We start from the raw sequence: 19,046 nt of genomic DNA, 5'->3' as shown, positions 1-19,046 counted from the left end.
AAAGCTCATAATAACTTTGGTTTTGAGGAACTTAGTTTTGCTTTGCGGGAGATCGGTCCTTAGGAAGTAACTTTGCATTCTTAATCTTTTGTGACCAGTCTAGGAGACTTAGGTCTTTTGTATCCAAGTTTAGGCAACTTGAGTCTTGTGCCTGAGTCTAGGCGACTCAGGTCTTGTTTGTTCAAGTTTAGACAACTTGAGACTTGTTCCTAAGTCTAGGCGACTCGGGTCTTGAAGACATTTTACGACTTTAGAACTCAAGAGCTTAGCATTGTTTCGTGGACGCTTAGTCCTCAAGAAGTAACTTGAGTTATCCACCTTAGGTGATTTAAGTTTATTTTTTCCCACAAGCCTTGTGACACTAGGTTTACTCTAGGGCGCCCTTGTAGGCTCCTCTAACTAAGTTCCGTCGGGAACTCTCGCAAGTTTTATGACACTAGGTTTACTCTAAGGTGCCCATAATAGGCTCCTTAATTTGAGTTCATTAGGTCATGCTTTGCTATCATCTATCTGATAGGGTGATTTTCCCACTTATGCCCCCCGTGTAATCGGAGACTTGTCTTCGTTCACTTGTCCAAGCCAACGAGCGAGTACACCCTCAAGTAGTAAAACGTAAATAAGTAAAAACATAGAAATACAAGAAAATTCTTTGAATTTCATCTATCATGTTTTGCACACGCGATTTTCATTAAGATCTCGTACGCTACATATGATTCATAAAATTTAGAAAATACATAAACATCTTTTACAACTGGTAATATCGACGAAGGTGCTCAGCACTCTAGGTGTGGGGTATTAACTCCCCGTTCATTCGAGTCAGCTTGTATGTCCTAGGACACATGATCCTCTCGACTTGGTAGGGACCTTCCTAGTTAGGGCCCAATACTCCAGCACTTGGATCTTGAGTTTCTTGGAATACTCTTCTCAACACCAAATCCCAGACCTCAAATTTCTTTTCCTTCGCTTTAGAATTGAAATACTTGGCCACCTTTAGTTGGTAGGACGCAACAGGTAGTTGTGAAGCTTCTCAGAGCTCCTCGACAAGGTCCAATGATTCTTGAAGTAAAGTGTGATTGGTAGTTAGGCCATACATCATTCTTCCAGTCATACATCACTCGTCGATGCATGGAGAATGGGGAATGACTAGTGTAGGTCCTAGCAGTGGTACTGTAACTCCATAATACTCTAGGCAGCTCATCAGGCTAAGCTCCCTTCCCCTGTTCCAGTGTTTTCTTCAAAGTGGCCTTAAGCATCTTCTTGACCACTTCCACTTATCCATTTTCCTGAGGATGGGCTACTAATGACAAACTCTTCAAGACTCCATGCCTTTTGCAAAAGTCAGTAAACAACTCACTGTCAAATGGTAGGCGTTTTCAGAGACTATCTTCCTCGGGAGTACATAGCAGCAAACAATGTTCTTAATGATGAAGTCTAGCACCTTCTTAGAGGTCATTGTAGTGAGAGGCTCAACCTCTACCCAATTTTTGAAGTACTTGACTGTCATAATTGCGTACATTACTTCTCCCATTCTCATCGGCAAAGAATCTAGAAGGTCTGTAATGCCCTGGGTAGCCAAGACCGTTACACTGTGTATTTATAAAGGTGTGGACTTGCTAATCAAGTCATTCGGTGAAAAACATGTCACTGACATCACTAATGAACTAGGGTAAAAAGATTTTGGTCATAAAATATACATTTCATATAATTAAACATTTTATACAAGGGATCCCAAAAGAAACAGCATTTGAAAGTCATTTTACAAAATTTTCAGAGTACAAACAACCGCTAGCCACTCTAAGGGCAAAACAGACATTTGTGGTCCTTCCGTTCCTGTCTCTTCCTCAACCGTGGCAGCTGAGCAGCTGATCATGTACATTCTGCCTTCAAATCTCTCTGATTCAGGGCTGATCAGGCTTGCCCTTGCCTTTACCTGCACCGAGTAGCACCCGTGAGCCAAGTCCCAGCAAGAAAATATAATGTTAAAGCACAAACAATGATAACAATTGAATAGCCCTTAGAGCATGTTCATATACTTAGCATACCACATTAATCACAGAGTCCATAGACATAACTAGAGAATAAAAAAACCAATACTCAGATATTCAACATAACAAATTCATTAATCAATAATATTAATCAAATCACACAATAATTAGGGTCGACGCCCTCCCACCCTTTGTTTACGCACTGACTCCGGTCCGCTTAAACCGAGATCAGTGAATAATAAGCTGTCCTCAGCTACTAGTGGCTAAACCACGCCCTGTGCGCCAACGTAAACTCTGGCACTCTTAGGCCGTTCGTTTATTATTTACATGGCATAATACCATCCATCATAAAGCATTTAAAATAAGGAACCCTTAGTCCCATTATAAATTCACAACCGTGTGTAGTTTTCTTACCTATGTACCGAGCTTCTTAAGCAAAGAAATCTCGAGCGCGGTCCTCTAACCTGAGCCTCGCCAAAAACCTAGTCACAACACACATACATTGCACTCTCAATACTAACCAATTCATAATCATCTCCCGGAACCAATCACGTGCACTAGGACCTCCCGTTACCTCACACAAGGTAGCGGAAGCGTCCCCCGAGCCCCCTGAGCCAAAACCCTAAAAATTCAAATTCCCCTTTCCTGAATTTAGCCTAGCGCCGCGACACAACCTTATTGGGGCCTTGGCGCCCAGAATGGTCCCCAACTCCTGCTTCAACCTAGTGTCGCGACACGGAAGAACAGGGCCACGGCGCTCATACGCGAACCTAGAAAACTGGGTTTTTCCCAGAATTTTTCCCGAGACAAAACTCACCAAATCAACCCCAATGTACACCCAAGTGCTAACTCAACCTAAAACCCCAAATAAACAGTATGGAAACTTAGAAATAACAACCACATGCCCAATCATACAATCAAACCCAAGATTCACTTAGTGGCTTCAATTTCCAAAAAACTTAAACCACCCTTTACAAAACTCAAACCACCCTTCAGAATATTTAAACCACACCAGAAAATAAGCTTCAGAGATATACGAAATTCTTACCTCAAACTGGGATTCGACCTTGAGCCACCTCCAAATCAAATTCCAAGCTTAATTCTTTTGATTCCCAAGCTGAACCTCTCAATCTTTAAGCTACACATCCAATTTCCAACACTCAACCCAAACTCTAAAACATGTAAGGAGATTCAATGAGAAGATGAAGCCTTACCTCTGAATTATTCTTGGCTTAGGCTTGGCCCAATCTCAGGCTTGAATTATTCCCTTGATCTCAAGGATAACTAGCTCCTCCTCTCCTTCTAGCTTCTTGGTTCTCTAAACTTCCAGCTGAACTAAATTAAGCCTAAGTGTAGAAAAAGAAATGTAAATGACTTCCTCTCAGCCAAGGTTATCCTCTCCTAAAGCCAAATTACCACTTTGCCCTTTCCCCTAAATAAAATTCTTATACAATCTCAAGGGTGATTCCGTCATTGCACCTAAATCCCACTAAATCCTCAAGTATTCCTATAAATCCACAATTAATCCTGATATGTCAAAACCATTACTCAATTACTAACCGCTACCCTATAATTCCCGCACACTTTATAATATTCCCAAAATACCTCTAAGCTCCTCCCGAGCAGGGTATTTGACCTCATTGTTACTTTCTAGCTAGATAGCTTCCTAGGACCGTCTTGGGTCGTGCATCACAATTATATCACCACTCACATGTGGTATCAATCACAGTATATTCAGATATCACATTTATGCCCTCAACGGGCTAAAATTACAATTATGCCCCTAGCAACCAAATGGGGACCACATGCATTTCATATATTCATATAATCATACAAGCATGCTTAACACAGAATCATGCATTAAATTGTTTACTTCACACATAAACCATTCGTGCCCTCCTGGCACACTAATCAAGGCCCTTAAACCTTATTAGTGATTTTGGGTCGTTACAACTATCCCCCCACTGAGAATTTCATCCTCGAAATTTACCTGAATAGCTCGGGATACTGATCCCGCATCACCGACTCAAGCTCCCAGGTCGCTTCCTCGACCTTACTATTGCTCCACAATACTTTAACTAGCGGAATTGTCTTATTCCGTAGAACCTTGTCCTTTCGATCTAATATCTGAACCGGTTGTTTCTCGTAAGACAAGTCTGTCTGTAATTCCAAATCCTCATACTTCAGCACATGTGTCGAATCAGAGACGTACTTCCGCAACATAGAAACATGGAATATGTCATGAACTCCTGACAACGATAGTGGCCAGGCCAATCTATAAGCCACCTATCCAATCCTTTCTAGAATCTCGAAAGGCCCAACAAATTGAGGGCTCAGCTTGCCCTTTACTCCATATATCCTCACCCCCCGCAGTGGTGAAACTCACAGAAACATGTGGTCCCCAACATGGAACTCCACGTCTCAACGCTTAGGGTCTGCGTAGCTTTTCTGTCTACTCTGTGAGGCAAGCATTCTGGCTCGGATCTTCTCAATAGCTTCATTTGTCCTCTGAACCATGTCTGGCCCCAAATATTTCCTCTAACCCATCTCATCCCAATGAATGGGCGACTTACACTTCATCCCATATAGCATCTCGTAAGGAGCCACTCCAATCATGGACTGATAACTGTTGTTATACGAAAATTCAATCAACAAGAGATACTTACTCCAAGATCCCTCGAAGTCAATCATGCACGCCCTAAGCATATCCTCCAACACCTGAATATTCCTCTCAGACTGTCCATCAGTGTGAGGGTGAAAAGTTGTGCTAAACTTCAACTGAGTCCCTATGGCTTTCTGTAGAGCTCCAAGAACTTGGAGGTAAATATAGGGTCTCGATCAGATATAATAGACTTAGGAAATCCTTGGAGACAAACTATCTCCCTCACATACAACTTTGCATATTGATCCACTGTGTAAGTCGACTTCACTGGCAGAAAATGAGCGGACATGGTGTATGTGTTTACTATCACCCACACCGAGTCATAAAGTCCCACTGTCCTGGGTAGACCTCCCACAAAATCCTTGGTAATGTCCTCCCACTTCCACTCAGGAATACCCAAAGGCTAAAGCAACCCCGCTGGTCGCCGATGCTTAGCTTTCACCTGGTGACATGTCAAACACCTAGCCACGTACTCCATCACATCCTTCTTCATCCCAGGCCACCAATATAATGTCTGTAAATCCTGATACATCTTCGTGGTACCCGGATGAAGTGAGTAAGGCATAGTGTAAGACTCATCTAGTATCTCTCGTCTGATCCGTTCAACTGCGGGAACAAAAATCTGCCCCTGATACCGAAGCATACCAGCCTCAGAAACAGAGTAATCCTTAGCTACCCCTGCTAAGATATTATGTCGAACTTCCTGTAACTGCACATCCACTAATTGACCCTCCTTGATTCGCTCTAGTAGGGTCGACTACAAGGTAACATTGGCTAATAGGCCCACCACCAGCTCTATCCTTGCCCTGGTCATCTCATATGCTAACTCTCTGGACATCTGAATAGAACTAAATAACTGCCCCGAGCCCCTCCGGCTCAATGCATCTGCCACAACATTGGCTTTCCCTGGGTGGTAAAGAATATCACAATCATAATCCTTAACCAACTCCAACCAACGCCTCTGTCTCGTGTTCAGATCCTTCTGGGTGAAGAAATACTTCAAACTCTTATGATTAGTATATATCTCGCACTTCTCCCCATACAGATAATGTCGCCACACCTTCAATGCAAATACCACTGCAACCAGTTCTTAATCATGGGTACGATACCGCTATTCATACTCCTTCCGCTGCCGCGATGCATAAGCTATAACTTTCTCATTCTGCATCAACACACAACCTAAACCCATCCTCGATGCATCACAGTATACCACAAATTTTCCTTCCTCCGAAGGAAGATTCAACACAGGTGCAGTAATAAGTCGTCGCTTTAACTCTTGGAAACTGTTTTCACACTTCCGTGGCCAAATAAACTTTTGATTCTTCCTTGTCAACTTTGTCATCATTGTAGCAATCCTCGAGAATCCTTCTAAAAACTGCCTGTAGTAACCTGCTAACCCAAGGAAACTACAAACCTCCGAGGCTTTATTGGCCTCGGTGAATCTCTCACTGCCTCCACCTTGGACGGATCCACCTTAATCCCCTCTGCGCCAACTATGTGCCGAAGAAAAGTCACCTCTGGCAACCAGACCTCACACATCTTAAACTTGGCATATAACTGATGCTCCCTTAATCTCTGCAAAACCTGATGAACATGCTGCTTGTGCTCTGCCTCTGAACTGGAGTATACTAAAATGTCGTCGATGAAGACGATGATGAATTGATCCAAGAAGTCCTTGAACATCATGTTCATTAGATCCATGAAGGTTGCCGGGGCATTGGTCAAACCAAAAGACATGACCAAAAACTCATAGTGCCCATACCACGTTCGGAAGGTCGTCTTCGATGTGTCCTCATCCTTGATCCTTAGCTGGTGATAACCAGATTGAAGATCAATCTTTGAGAACACCATCTTTCCTTGCAGCTGATCAGACAAGTCATCGATCCTTGGTAGAGGGTACTTATTCTTGATGGTCAACTTGTTCAATTATCAGTAATCTATACACATCCTCAGAGACCCGTCCTTCTTCTTAACAAACAAAACTAAGTGCCCCATGGAGAGTAGCTAGGCCTGATGAATCCCAAATCCAAATGTTCTTCTAGGTGTATCTTCAGTTCCTTCAACTTTGCTGTTGCCATCCCATATGGTGCCCTTGATACTGGTTCTCTCCTCGGTGCTAAATCAATAACAAATTGAATATCCCTGCATGGCGGCAATCCTGGTAACTCCTCAGGAAACACATCCAAAAACTCACAAACCACCCTGGTCTCTCCCATCCCTGTTGGCAAAACCCTAGTAGTATCCACCACACTAGCCAGAAAACCTATACATCCTCCCTGTAACAAGTCTCTGGCTCTCAGTGCCGATATCATAGGTAAGCGGGGTCCACATACTGCACCCACGAAAACGAAAGGATCCTCGCCCTCAGGCTCAAAAGTCACCATCTTCTTCCTGCAGTTAATAGTAGCCCCATACCTGACCAGCCAATCCATCCCTAAAATCATGTCAAAATCTTCCATGTCTAGCTCAATCAAGTCTACTGATAGCTCTCTACTGTCAACCATCACTGGCAGTGCTCTAATCCACCTCCTAGAAACTACCAGTTCCCCAGTAGGCAATATAGTTCTGAACCCCGCAGTCCGATACTCAATAGGTCTACAAAATCTATCAATCACATTACTATAAACAAATGAATGTGTAGCACTAGAGTCAATCAATACAGTAAAAGGAGAGCCAGTCCTAGAAAGCTAACTTGTCACCATCGAGGGACTAGCCTCGGCCTCTGCCTGTGTCAAAGTGAACACTCGAGCTGGAGTCAGGCTGTCCACCTTTCCTACTTCCCCTTTCTTCACTGTTGGGCAGTCCTTCTTAAGGTGCCCCATTGTTCCGCACACATAGCAGGCCTTGGCCCGACATTTTCCCTGATGGCATCTTCTGCATCTCGGGCACTCTGGATAACTCCTCCATGCCTCACTGCCGCCCTGACGGCCACCTGACCACCCCAACCCCTCCTATCAGGACCAGCAGCGGTCGAAGTGTCAGGGGTCTTCCTCTTCACATCACTGTAGCCTCCGCCCCTACCTGACCCAGAATATTTAGGGACCACTCTGCGACCCTCGTGCCTCGCTGCACTTTCCCTCCAAATCTTGTTCTCTGCTTCCTCAGCGATAAGAGCCTTCTCAATAGCCTGGGCATAAGTTGTTCCCCCAGGTACTGTTGTAATCCTAACATCTCGGGCTATCATAGCATTAAGCCCTCGAATAAACCTGTCTTGCCTAGCTGCATCTGTAGGCAAGAGATCTGGTGCAAATTTCACAAGTCTATCAAATTTTAGGGCATACTCAGTAACTGCATGCTGCACTGCACCAACCCCACAAAATCATTAACCTTTGCTGCCCTGATGGCAACATTGTAGTATTTCTGGCTGAACAGATCCTTAAATCCATCCCAACTCAAAGCAGTGATGTCCCTGGTCTGTGATGCCACTTCCCACCAGATACAAGCATCCTCTCTCAACATATATGTGGCATAGGCCACTCTGTCATAACCTTCTATCCTCATGAAATCCAGGATAGTAGTAATCATAGTCATCCACTGTTCGGCCTTCATTGGATTAGGTCCTCCCTCAAAATTTGGGGGATGCTGCTTTCAGAACCGCTCATACAATGGCTCCCACCTGTTCCCAACTTCTAGTGGCTGTAAAACTGGTGCCACTACAGGTGGCACAATAGGTGCAGCACTCCCTGCTGGAGCCTGCTGTCGTAGAAGACGAATCTGTTCATCTTGACTTTATAATCGCGCTTGCATCTCTACCATAATCTACTACTAGTTCTCAAGGACTGGCAGAGGAATCTGGCCCTGGTCATCACCTCCGATCCCAAACCTAGTGTCGGCTAATCGCGTAGATTTCCTTGGACGCATGGCTATCAAAGTTAATCGACAATCAACGACTTGGCAATTAGACCATGATGACAGGGTAAAAGCTTTTCCAGAATCCACCAACGGAACATAATCAATCACAAGAAACCAATGTATAAGCATTTATCCACGTGCACTAGCATTGCTAATAAGCATACCCCAACATTATCACATAGTAGTCAAGGGCGAGGCCCTATCACTATCTCATGCTTCCTATTAGTCCAATAGATAGCAACATTCATAATTCATTCCAAGCACACAAGCATATAAGCACAAATACACATTACAAAACCCTGAACCGAGCTTGTCTCTAGCAACGAATGTACATGTCCAGCTAGTCTTCAGGAACCCTTAAACCTAGGATGCTCTGATACCAAGTTGTAATGCCCTGGGTAGCCAAGACCGTTACACTGTGTATTTATAAAGGTGCGGGACTTGCTAATCAAGTCATTCTGTTAAAAATGTGTCACTGACATGACTAATGAACTAGGGTTAAAAGATTTTGGTCTTAAAATATACCTTTCATATAATTAAACATTTTATATAAGGGATCCCAAAACAAACAGTGTTTGAAAGTCAGTTTACAAAATTGCCAGAGTACAAACAATCGCTAGCCACTCTAAGGGCAAACAAGACATTTATGGTCCTCCCGTTCCTGTCCCTTCCTCAACCATGGCGGCTAAGCAGATCATCATGTACATTCTGCCCTCAGAGCTCTCCGATTCTGGGCTGATCAAGCTTGCCCTTGCCTTTACCTGCACCGAGTAGCACCCATGAGCTAAGGCCGAGCAAGAAAATATAATGTTAAAGCACAAACAATGATAACAATTGAATAGCCCTTAGAGCATGTTCATATACTTAGCACACCACATTAATCACATAGTCCATAGACATAACTAGAGAATCAACAACCAACACTCAGCTATTCAACATAACAAATTCATTAATCAATAATATTAATCAAATCACACGATAATTAGGGTCGACCCCCTCGCACCCTCTATTTACACATTGACTCCAGTCCGCTTAAACCGAGCTAAGTGAATAATAAGCTGTCCTCAGCTACCAGTGGCTGAGCCGTACCCTGGCACTCTTAGGCTGTTCGTTTATCATTTACATGGCACAATGCCATCCTTCATAAAGCATTTAAAACAGGGAACCCTTAGTCCCATTATAAATTCACAACCGGGTGCAGTTTTCTTACCTATGTACCGAGCTTCTTGAGCACAGAAATCCCGAGCGCGGTCCTCTAACCTAAGCCTCGCCAAAAACCTAGTCACAACACACATACATTGCACTCTCATTACTAACCAATTCATAATCATCTCCCGAAACCAATCCCGTGCTCTCGGGACCTCCCGTTTCCCCATACAAGGTAGCGGAAGCGTCCCCCGAGCCCCCTGAGCCAAAACCCTAAAAAATCAAATTCACCTTTCCTGAATTTAGCCTAGAGCCATGGCACAGCCCTATGGGGGCCGCGGTGTCCAAAATGGTCCCCAACTTCTGCTTCAACCTAGTGCCGCGGCACGGAAGAACAGGATCGCGGCGCTCATACGCGAACCTAGAAAATTGGGTTTTTCCCAGCCCAAAACTCTTCCAAATAAACCCCAAGGTACACCCACGTCCCAACTCAACCTAATACCCCAAATAAACAGTATGGCAACTCAGAAATAAAACTCAAACCAAGATTCATACAATCAAACCCAAGATTCATCTAATGGCTTCAATTTCACAAAATCTTAAACCACCCTATATAAAACTCAAACCACCCTTCAGAATATTTAAACCACACCAGAAAATAAGCTTAAGAGATATACGAAATTCTTACCTCAACCAGGGATTCAACCTTAAGCCACCTCCAAATCAAATTCCAAGCTTAATTCTTTTGATTCCAAAGCTGAACCTCTGAATATTTAAGCTATACATCCAATTTCTAGCACTCAACCCAAACTCTAAACCATGCAAGGAGACTCAATGAGAATATGAAGCCTTAACTCTGAATTATTCTTGGCTTATGCTTGACCCAATCTCAGCCCTGAATTCCTCCCTTTATCTCAAGGATAACTAGCTCCTCCTCTCCTTCTAGCTTCTTAGTTCTCTAAACTTCCAGCAGAACTAAATTAAGCCTAAGTGTAGAAAAAGAAACATAAATGACTTCCTCTCAGCCAAGGTTATCCTCTCCTAAAGCCAGATTACCACTTTGCCATTTCCCCTAAATAAAAGTCTTTTACAATCTCAAGGGCAATTCCGCCATTGCACCTAAATCCCGCTAAATCCTCCAATATTCCTATAAATCCACATTTAATCCCGATATGTCCAAACCATTACTCAATTACTAACTGCTACCTTATAATTCCTGCACACTTTATAATATTCCTAAAATACTCCTAAGCTCCTCCCGAGTAGGGTATTTGACCTCGTTGTGAATTTCTAGCTAGACAGCTTCGTAGGACCGTCTCGGGTCGTGCATCACAATTATATCACCCCTCACACGTGGTATCAATCACAATATATACAGATATCACATTTATGTCCTCAACAGGCTAAAATTACAATTATGACCCTAGCAACCAAATGGGGCCCACATGCATTTCATATATTCATATAATCATGCATTAAACTGTTTAATTCACACATAAACCAGTCGTGCCCTCCCGGCACACTGATCTAGGCCCTTAAGCCTTATTAGTGATTTTGCGTCGTTACAAGGTCAATGCCCCAGACTGCAAAAGTCTAGGGACTTGTCATCTGAGTGAGCTCATTTGAAAGAGCTCTGGGGGTGTTAGCATATCGTTGGCTTTTGTTTCATTTTTGACATAATCCATCGAATTGGTGTTCATCGCCGGTCAGAAGTATCCTTGGCACATATTCTTTTTCGCTAGGCTTTGCCCCGTAGGGTGGTGACTACAGAAGCCCGCATGCACTTCTCGGAGGATGAACTTGGCTTCCTGCTCAGACACACACATGAGTAATGGCATTGAATATCCTCGTCTATACAACTTACTATCCATGATTACTTACCAAGGAGCCTGGTAAAGTAGCTTCCAAGCCACTTTCTTATCCTGCGGTAGTTGGACACAAGGTACGTCGTGATGGGCTCCATCCAATCGTCTAGGTGTTGAATCATTTACACTTTCCTGGGCACTCTGATTGAACATCTCTACATCCTTGGTGGTAGCTTGCTTGGCTAGAGCATCAGCATTGGAGTTTTGCTCCTGTGGAACTTGTCAGATGGTAAACCTTTAGAAGATGTGTAGCATCTCTTGGGTTTTGGCCAAGTAAGCATCCATCTTGGTTCCTCAAGCCTGGTACTTGTTGTGAAAAATTGATAGCACAAGTATGTGTATCATTCAAGTAATAAAGTACATAAGCACAAGTATTGTCTCACAAAGACTGAATTACCAGTTACCAATAATTAACTTGTAATCTCTATTTGGTTAATGAAAAGTTAAATATTAAAATCTAAAAGCATAAACATAAAAAAATTCAGCGAACATAAACAAACTTGAAACTAGAATTGAAAACTAAAATATACAGCAGAAAAAAATAATTAATTTAATAACTAAGTAAACTAGGGAATTTAATCTCATCTTCCATCCACTCTGCTATTTCATTAACACAAAGCTCCACATTCACTCTTCTCATTAAGATATCAAGTTCACAAAAGTATTTATATTCATATTAATATACATAAAACTCAACCTAAAAAATAATTTTTGACATTTCTATGATAAACTCAACATATAGGAAGCATTAATAATGGAAACTTATAAACTACACAAATCATACTGATATTCTCATTAAATATTAATATTTGTGTCTAATCAATTATAGTAGGTTTAAATCTCACCTTTCATTGAATCAAACTCATATAAATCATGCAATTGATGGCCAATCAATCACACACAATAAACAAAAATTTGAAAGGTCTCAATAAAGAAGAAGAAAACATAAACTTGCATTAATTCATAATAGAGTTTCAAGAGAGTCACTTAAAAACCCTAAAAATAAATTTCAGATCATAAAACTAAAATTCAACATGAATTAAAGGTGAAAAAAAGAAGAAAAGATTTGTATATCGATCCATTCTTTCGGAATGAGATTCAAATGTTCTTCCAAGCCTCCTCTACTCCAATCCACTTTTATGATCCCGAAAACATGATTAAATACTATACCCATATTAATTTCCTATTGAAAAGTCAAAAATACCCTTTTCTCTCACTAGCGTACAGACTCACCTCCACGGCTCAACAATCAGGCGCCGCAGCACCCCTACGATATGCCCCAACTCCTTCGCCTCTAACTTCGACAGCGCTGCATTGCACCTTCAAGGGGATGCGACTCCACCTTTTCCAGTAAATGGCCTTCTCTGTTGGTCCTCGCGATGCAACTCCTTTTCCTGCGCCGCTTCTCAAATCGCTTTTTTCACATAATTCAACATTTTTCAATGTCAAATTGCGTTTTATCACCTTATGAAGTTCTCGAGACTAGACACATTATCTTCGACAAACAAGCATATTCGTTGCTTAAGTTTGAAAACATAAACAAAATAAGCATAACACTGAACAAAACAACATAAAAGACTAAAAACATACCCTGAAACACAGTGTAAAACACTACCAAAATAGGCCTAACAAATTCCCCCAAAATAACCGTTTACTCGCCCTCAAGTAAAGAACACAAAAGACAAAAAAAAAAAACTAAAAACCTAAAACAACCAACAAAAATGAATATTATGACATGCTTATATAATCTTCATGAAAATGAACCACTAATCCCGAATTTCAGTCAAAACATTATTCCAACTTACTTAGGTCCAAAAAAAAACTCTCCTAATCATGATTAATAAATAAAATTCAATTTGAATCAATTCATGCTCACTAATTTTTTTTCATTGCAACCAATTAATATCATTATCCCATAAGCATGCTATACTTACTAATCTCGACTAATGTAGACAACACACGCTAAAGAATCAATAGGGCTTTCATGGCTTATAAGTGAACGGCTGAGGTAATGGTAGATGAAAAAGTCTTCTAGGATCAAATATACCATAAGCACACAAACCAAATAAACCACTCCCCCAAACTTATTTCTTTGTATTTTCAATTGGACTGTAGTTCATTTTCAATATATTTTTTTCTTTCTCTCTCAATTTTTTTCTCCTAATGACACAAATTTCCAAATATAAACCCCGTTACAAACCAATCCTCCAATCACCTTTCATATGCTAATGATATAATCAAAATGGAAAAAAGAACAACAAAGTTTCAAATAGGTACAAAATAAGTGTCAAACAAAAAAAATTCACATTAAGCCCAAAATTGGGCAACTAGGGATTTTAATATTTCAAGGTTAGCTTGAAAGTCTCAATTGTTCTATCATCTCCCTAAGCATGTATCATCTAGGATTTCATCTCAAAAAGCAAGCAATTAAGTTCTAGAATAACAACAGTTTCATATTTTACATTTAGGTGTCGTTTGGTTACAGGGAATGAAAATGGAGTAATAAGAATGAAATGGAATAAATATTAATATAAATAAAAAAATTATTAAAAAAATTTTCAATCTTGCTTTGGAATGGTCTTTCCTTACATTTTCAGATGGAATAGTCATTCCACCAAAATGGTGGAAAAACCATTCCATTGGAATGATATTCCAATACTCTAAAATGTCACCAAACAAATTAATGGAATTAAAACTGATTCCTTTCCATTCTATTACCCCCTAACCAAACATCACCTTAGTTTCAAAATTCAGTAAGCATAAATATTGTTGAATCACAATTTTTTTTTATTAAAAATCATGATCAATCGCTCAATTATTTAAGTAGACCCAAGTAAAAGTGGAAAGAAATATTCAACCAAGCACACGAATTTTATAGCTTTCATTGTCATTCAATTTATTCTACATATCATTCAACATATTTTCATTGGTTAATCATTGTCAACTTAATTCAACTACACTCTAAACACCCTAAACTAAACACAATGAAAACAAGACACACAAACTAAACCAAAGTACATCCTAATATATACAAAACAGCAATAAATCCACTTCCCCAAACTTAACCTAAAGATTTTCCCCAATGTTTAAAGGGAAGTTAACGAAAAGAAACTTACCTGGAAAACTTGGACTGCTCACAACGAAGGACACTCACCACCATCCCTTTCAGATGGAGGATAGCCAAAAAGAAGTAGCTGATGTGGATTAAATGATGATGGATACGGAAAATAATGTTGAACGACATCATCCAAAGACCATTGGTTAACCAAATTAACGAGCTTGACCAATTTAACAATGCAGCGCAAGGTTGCAGCACTTGGGAGGCCTAAATTAAGGACTCATTTTCTCTGTTCCACAGTGTCGTGATGCCTATTTGTGGCGATGCAGCGCAAACCCCTTGTTTCAATAATTTCACAGTTCAACAATATAAGTCTAAAACTAAATGACAGAAATTAAGACTAATCCTAAGAAAATAAATACTCAAAATACCAAAATTAAAATGTTCATAATCCAAAACTTAAATAAAACTAACAAAAATGCAAAGAAAAGATCGGGATGCCTCCTAATGGCGCTGTCATTAATGTCACTTAGCCGGACGCTGAGCTTTGGGTCCAGGGCACCCCTCAAGTCCTTGAGAACCAAAGTGTCATAAGTGGACGTTCGTTTTTGGATATTGTAGATTTGTGTAACTTTCCACCTCTCATGTAACAATCGAGCTTTCCCATTAAAAAACCTTTACAAACAATGATGAATTATTCGAATACCACATTGAGCCATGCACCTTTTCTTAGGGACTTCCAACTCCCTTTTTTTCACCACATCAAGACTACAACACGTTGGAATTTCTGTTGTTGCAAAAAATTACATGTTACCTCTTTTTTTTTTTTTTTACACTCACAACTTCAACTCCCCTTTTGTTATATTGATCAATGTCTTACCGGTAGCTAAAAATGGCCTTCCAAGAATAATTGGGATATTAGCATCTTCCTCCATGTCCAGAATAATAAAATATGTAGGGAAGATGAATTTATCCACCTTTACCAGTACATCCTCAATCAGCCCATGAGGATATTTGACTGAGCGATCCACCATTTGAAGTGTCACCATAGTTGGTCTCACTTCCCCCAATTTCAGTTTTTGATAGATAGATAGAGCCATTAGCTTCACACTTGCCCCTAAATTACAATGTGTTGTCTCAAAATCCACATTCCTTACAGTACAAAGAATGGCGAAACTACTTGGATCTTTAAGCTTGGGAGGTAGTTTCTTTTGGAGTATTGCGATGCACCCATCAGTAAGCACCACAATCTCATAGTCCTCAAGTCTCTTTTTCTTTGACAAGATTTCCTTCACAAACATCACATAACCCAGCATTGTTTCAAGTGCCTTGGCAAAGGGAATGTTGATGTGAAGCTTTCGAAAAATATCTAAAATTTTAGAAAACTGCTTGTCAAGTGTGTTCTTTTGAAGCCTCTCATGATATGGGATCTTGATGTGGTGCTTAAAACTCACATGTGGGTACTTCTTCTCAGGGTTCTCTTTATCCTCTTCTTCTACCTCATCCTTCTCAATAACCAATTTCGGCAACCGAATAGACTTCTTAACTGACTCTTCTAATTCCTTACCACTCCTTAGTTATATCGCATTGCATTTCTCCTTTAAATTCACTACAGTATTACTACGCAAAGTCCTGTGTGGCCGATTGTTCAACATATTTACCAATTGACCAACTTTGACTCTCTAGATTTCTAATGGAGGCTTTAGTTTCAGTCATGAATTGAGTTTGAGTGTTGGTAAAGGTCAACAATGCAGCTTGTAATTCATTTGTCTTCTCTTGAGAAACCAGTGGTACTGGTGGTTGTGACGTTGATTGAGGTGGAGCTTGAGACATGGGTTGTTGAAATTATTGTTGAGGGCCCTGATTATTTCTCCTTGAAAAATTAGGGTGATTCCTCCATCATGGGTTGAAAGTGTTGGAGAAAGAGTTGTTGGCTTGCCTAGTAAAATTTCCCATCTGTGGATACCAAAAATCCACACTAAAAGAAAAAATACATGATCCCGTATTGAAATGAGTAAGGGTCTACGAACGTGAAAGAATTCACCCAACGAGCAACACAAGCTAAGTTATAGAGTTCGGGCTGGCTTAGAGCCTACGGCCTAAATGCTCATATGAGGATGGGCCACATTGTGCAAAATAACCTCTATAGAAGCCACGATAGTGGCTACATCCTAGACATGCCCATCTCGCACATATGTACCATGCTGCACCATGCCTCACGAGGCTGCCAGCGCACCTATGGGTCTCGCCCAGGCAGCATCTCACGCAGATGCTCCAGCAGCCTCGCCTAGGCAGCGTCTCGCACAGGTGCTCCAGTTGCCTCGCCCAGGCAGCGTCTCACGCAGGTGCTCCAACAGCCTCGCCCAGGCAGCATCTCGCGCAGGTGCTCCAGCAGCCTCGCCCAGGCATCGTCTCGTGCAGGTGCTCCATCAGCCTCGCCCAAGCAGCGTCTTGTGCAGGTGCTCTAGCAGCCTCGCCCAGCCAGCGTCTCGCGCAGGTGCTCCAGCAGCCTCGCCCAGCCAGCGTCTCGCGCAGGTGCTCCAGCATCCTCGCCCAGGCAGCGTCTCGAACAGATGCTCCAGCAACCTCGCCCAGGCAGCGTCTTATGCAGGTGCTCCAGCAGCCTCGCCCACGCAGCGTCTTGCGCAGGTGCTCCAGCAGCCTCGCCCACCTAGCATCTCGTGCAAGTGCACCAGTGGCGTCGCCCATGAGCCTCGCGCCAAGTGAGGTGCACCTTGCCTGCTCCATATGCAATGCACCACCATGGTCTCGCATGACCATGGTCCCGCAGCTCACATGACCTCGCACCACCATGGTCTCGCGCCTCGTGTACTCGTATGGGGTCTAAGACCTCTAGAAGGAGCGTACGAGGAGCAATAGGAGAGACCCAAGAACTATTTGGTATCAAGCCAATAGTGGTGTAGATGACTGAGTATATCGTTCATGTTAACACGCAAGCTTTCCTACACATAGTAGAACGTGGGATAACTTTGAGCAGATACGTGCCTTGGAGATGCGAGAAAAACCATCAGGTACAAAGCACCCGTACGTGTATGGGTGTAGGACGTACGGCCATGAGGAGGAAAAACGTGTGGCCCTGACATCTGTATAACACAAGTAGTGGAGGTACGGATTTGTACGGAGATTGGAAGCACTACATGCATGCCTTTAACTATGTACCAGGCCGACACCATGATCTTCTGCTCCACCATGACCTGTGCTGCTACCCTGACAATGTACCTATGTACAATCTTGTCCCTTGGGACCACAATGTATAAGGAGCCATTAGAGCTCCAATATAAATAGATCATCACCCCTCCAGAAAAGGGGTTGGAAAATTCATTGTACACTCAGGCTATTAAGCAATATACAAGGGCTTTCTCCATTGTTGATCTGTGTTTATCCTTTAATAAGCTCATCCTAAGTTCTTATCTAAATATCTCCATACTTACCTTTGAGTTTTCTGAGCTAATTTCGTTGACGAGATTTCACCGTCAACACCATCATATTCACTTGCTCCATAGGGATAGAATTATTCATCTCTACTGCCATAAAATTATCAAAAGGATGAGAACCCCCACATATTTCACACGTCATCTGCATCTACATGGCTTGAGCTGAGATATTGTTTTCTTGCAACTTCTTGGTTAAGGTGGCAACTTGAGCAGTTAATGTTGTGATAACATTTAGTTCATGAACCCCAACTACTTTTCTGTTACTATTGCCTTGCTCGTTAGCCCATTGGTAATAATTCATGGTCTATTCTTACAACAATGCATAGGTCTCATTAGCACTTTTACACATGAATGCCCCTTCTGTTGCAGCATCAATGGTGGTGTGCGTAGTAATGCACAATCTATTTTAAAAATTATGAACCAACATCCACTTCTCAATGTTGTGATGAGGACACTTTCTCAATAGTATTTAAACCTTTCCCAAATGTCATATAATGATTCCCCATCAGTTTGGAAGAAGCTATTGATCTCTCCTCTCAATCTTGTAGCCTTCGTGGAGGAAAGAACTTGGCGAGAATCTTCTGTGCTAAATCCCCCCAAGTGATAATAGAGTTGGCCTACAGAGAGTTTAACCAACTATTGGCTCTTTCCCTCAATGAGTATGGGAACAGGCTCAATCTGATAACATCGTCACCCACCCCATTCTTTTTAAACGTTACACAAAGCTCTAGGAAATTAGCGATGTGCATGTTTGGGTCCTCCGTAGGTAAGCCACCAAACTGAACGGCAAACTGGACCATTTGTAGTATTTCTTGCTTAATCTCAAAAAATTTAGCAAAAATTGTGGGGTGTGTGATTCATGAATGCACTTCCGTAATAGTAGGGAGTACATAATCTCTTAGAGTTTGAGCCCTCTGGTTCTAGGCTTCTGCAGTCGCTTCCCCTCCAGCATTATTGGGGGCATTATTTACTACATTCCCTTGGTTTGCAGTCATCCTTGCTGCCAACCTCTTATTCTTACGG

The 19,046-nt window shown here is 41.8% G+C and overlaps 1 protein-coding gene and 1 non-coding gene across 2 annotated transcripts; one reads left to right on the top strand and one right to left on the bottom strand.

The window, feature by feature from the left end:
• Positions 1-15,404: 15,404 nt before the first annotated feature.
• Positions 15,405-16,401, bottom strand: LOC133799978 (uncharacterized). The gene is made up of 2 exons (XM_062237959.1): positions 16,230-16,401; positions 15,405-16,123 (listed from the first exon to the last, which is right to left on the bottom strand). The coding sequence occupies exons 1-2, from the start codon at positions 16,399-16,401 to the stop codon at positions 15,405-15,407; spliced, it is 891 nt and encodes a 296-aa protein (XP_062093943.1).
• Positions 16,402-18,460: 2,059 nt separating this feature from the next.
• LOC133803044 (small nucleolar RNA R71) lies at positions 18,461-18,566 on the top strand. Its single transcript, XR_009877775.1, has one exon. It is a non-coding gene; the product is annotated as a small nucleolar RNA R71 (small nucleolar RNA).
• Positions 18,567-19,046: the final 480 nt, after the last annotated feature.

The sequence above is a fragment of the Humulus lupulus genome, chromosome 9 (genome assembly GCF_963169125.1).
Source record: "Humulus lupulus chromosome 9, drHumLupu1.1, whole genome shotgun sequence".
In the NCBI taxonomy this organism is placed as follows: Eukaryota; Viridiplantae; Streptophyta; class Magnoliopsida; order Rosales; family Cannabaceae; genus Humulus; species Humulus lupulus.
Note: the sequence above shows the minus strand (reverse complement) of the source record. Positions and strands in the feature narration are given on the sequence as shown.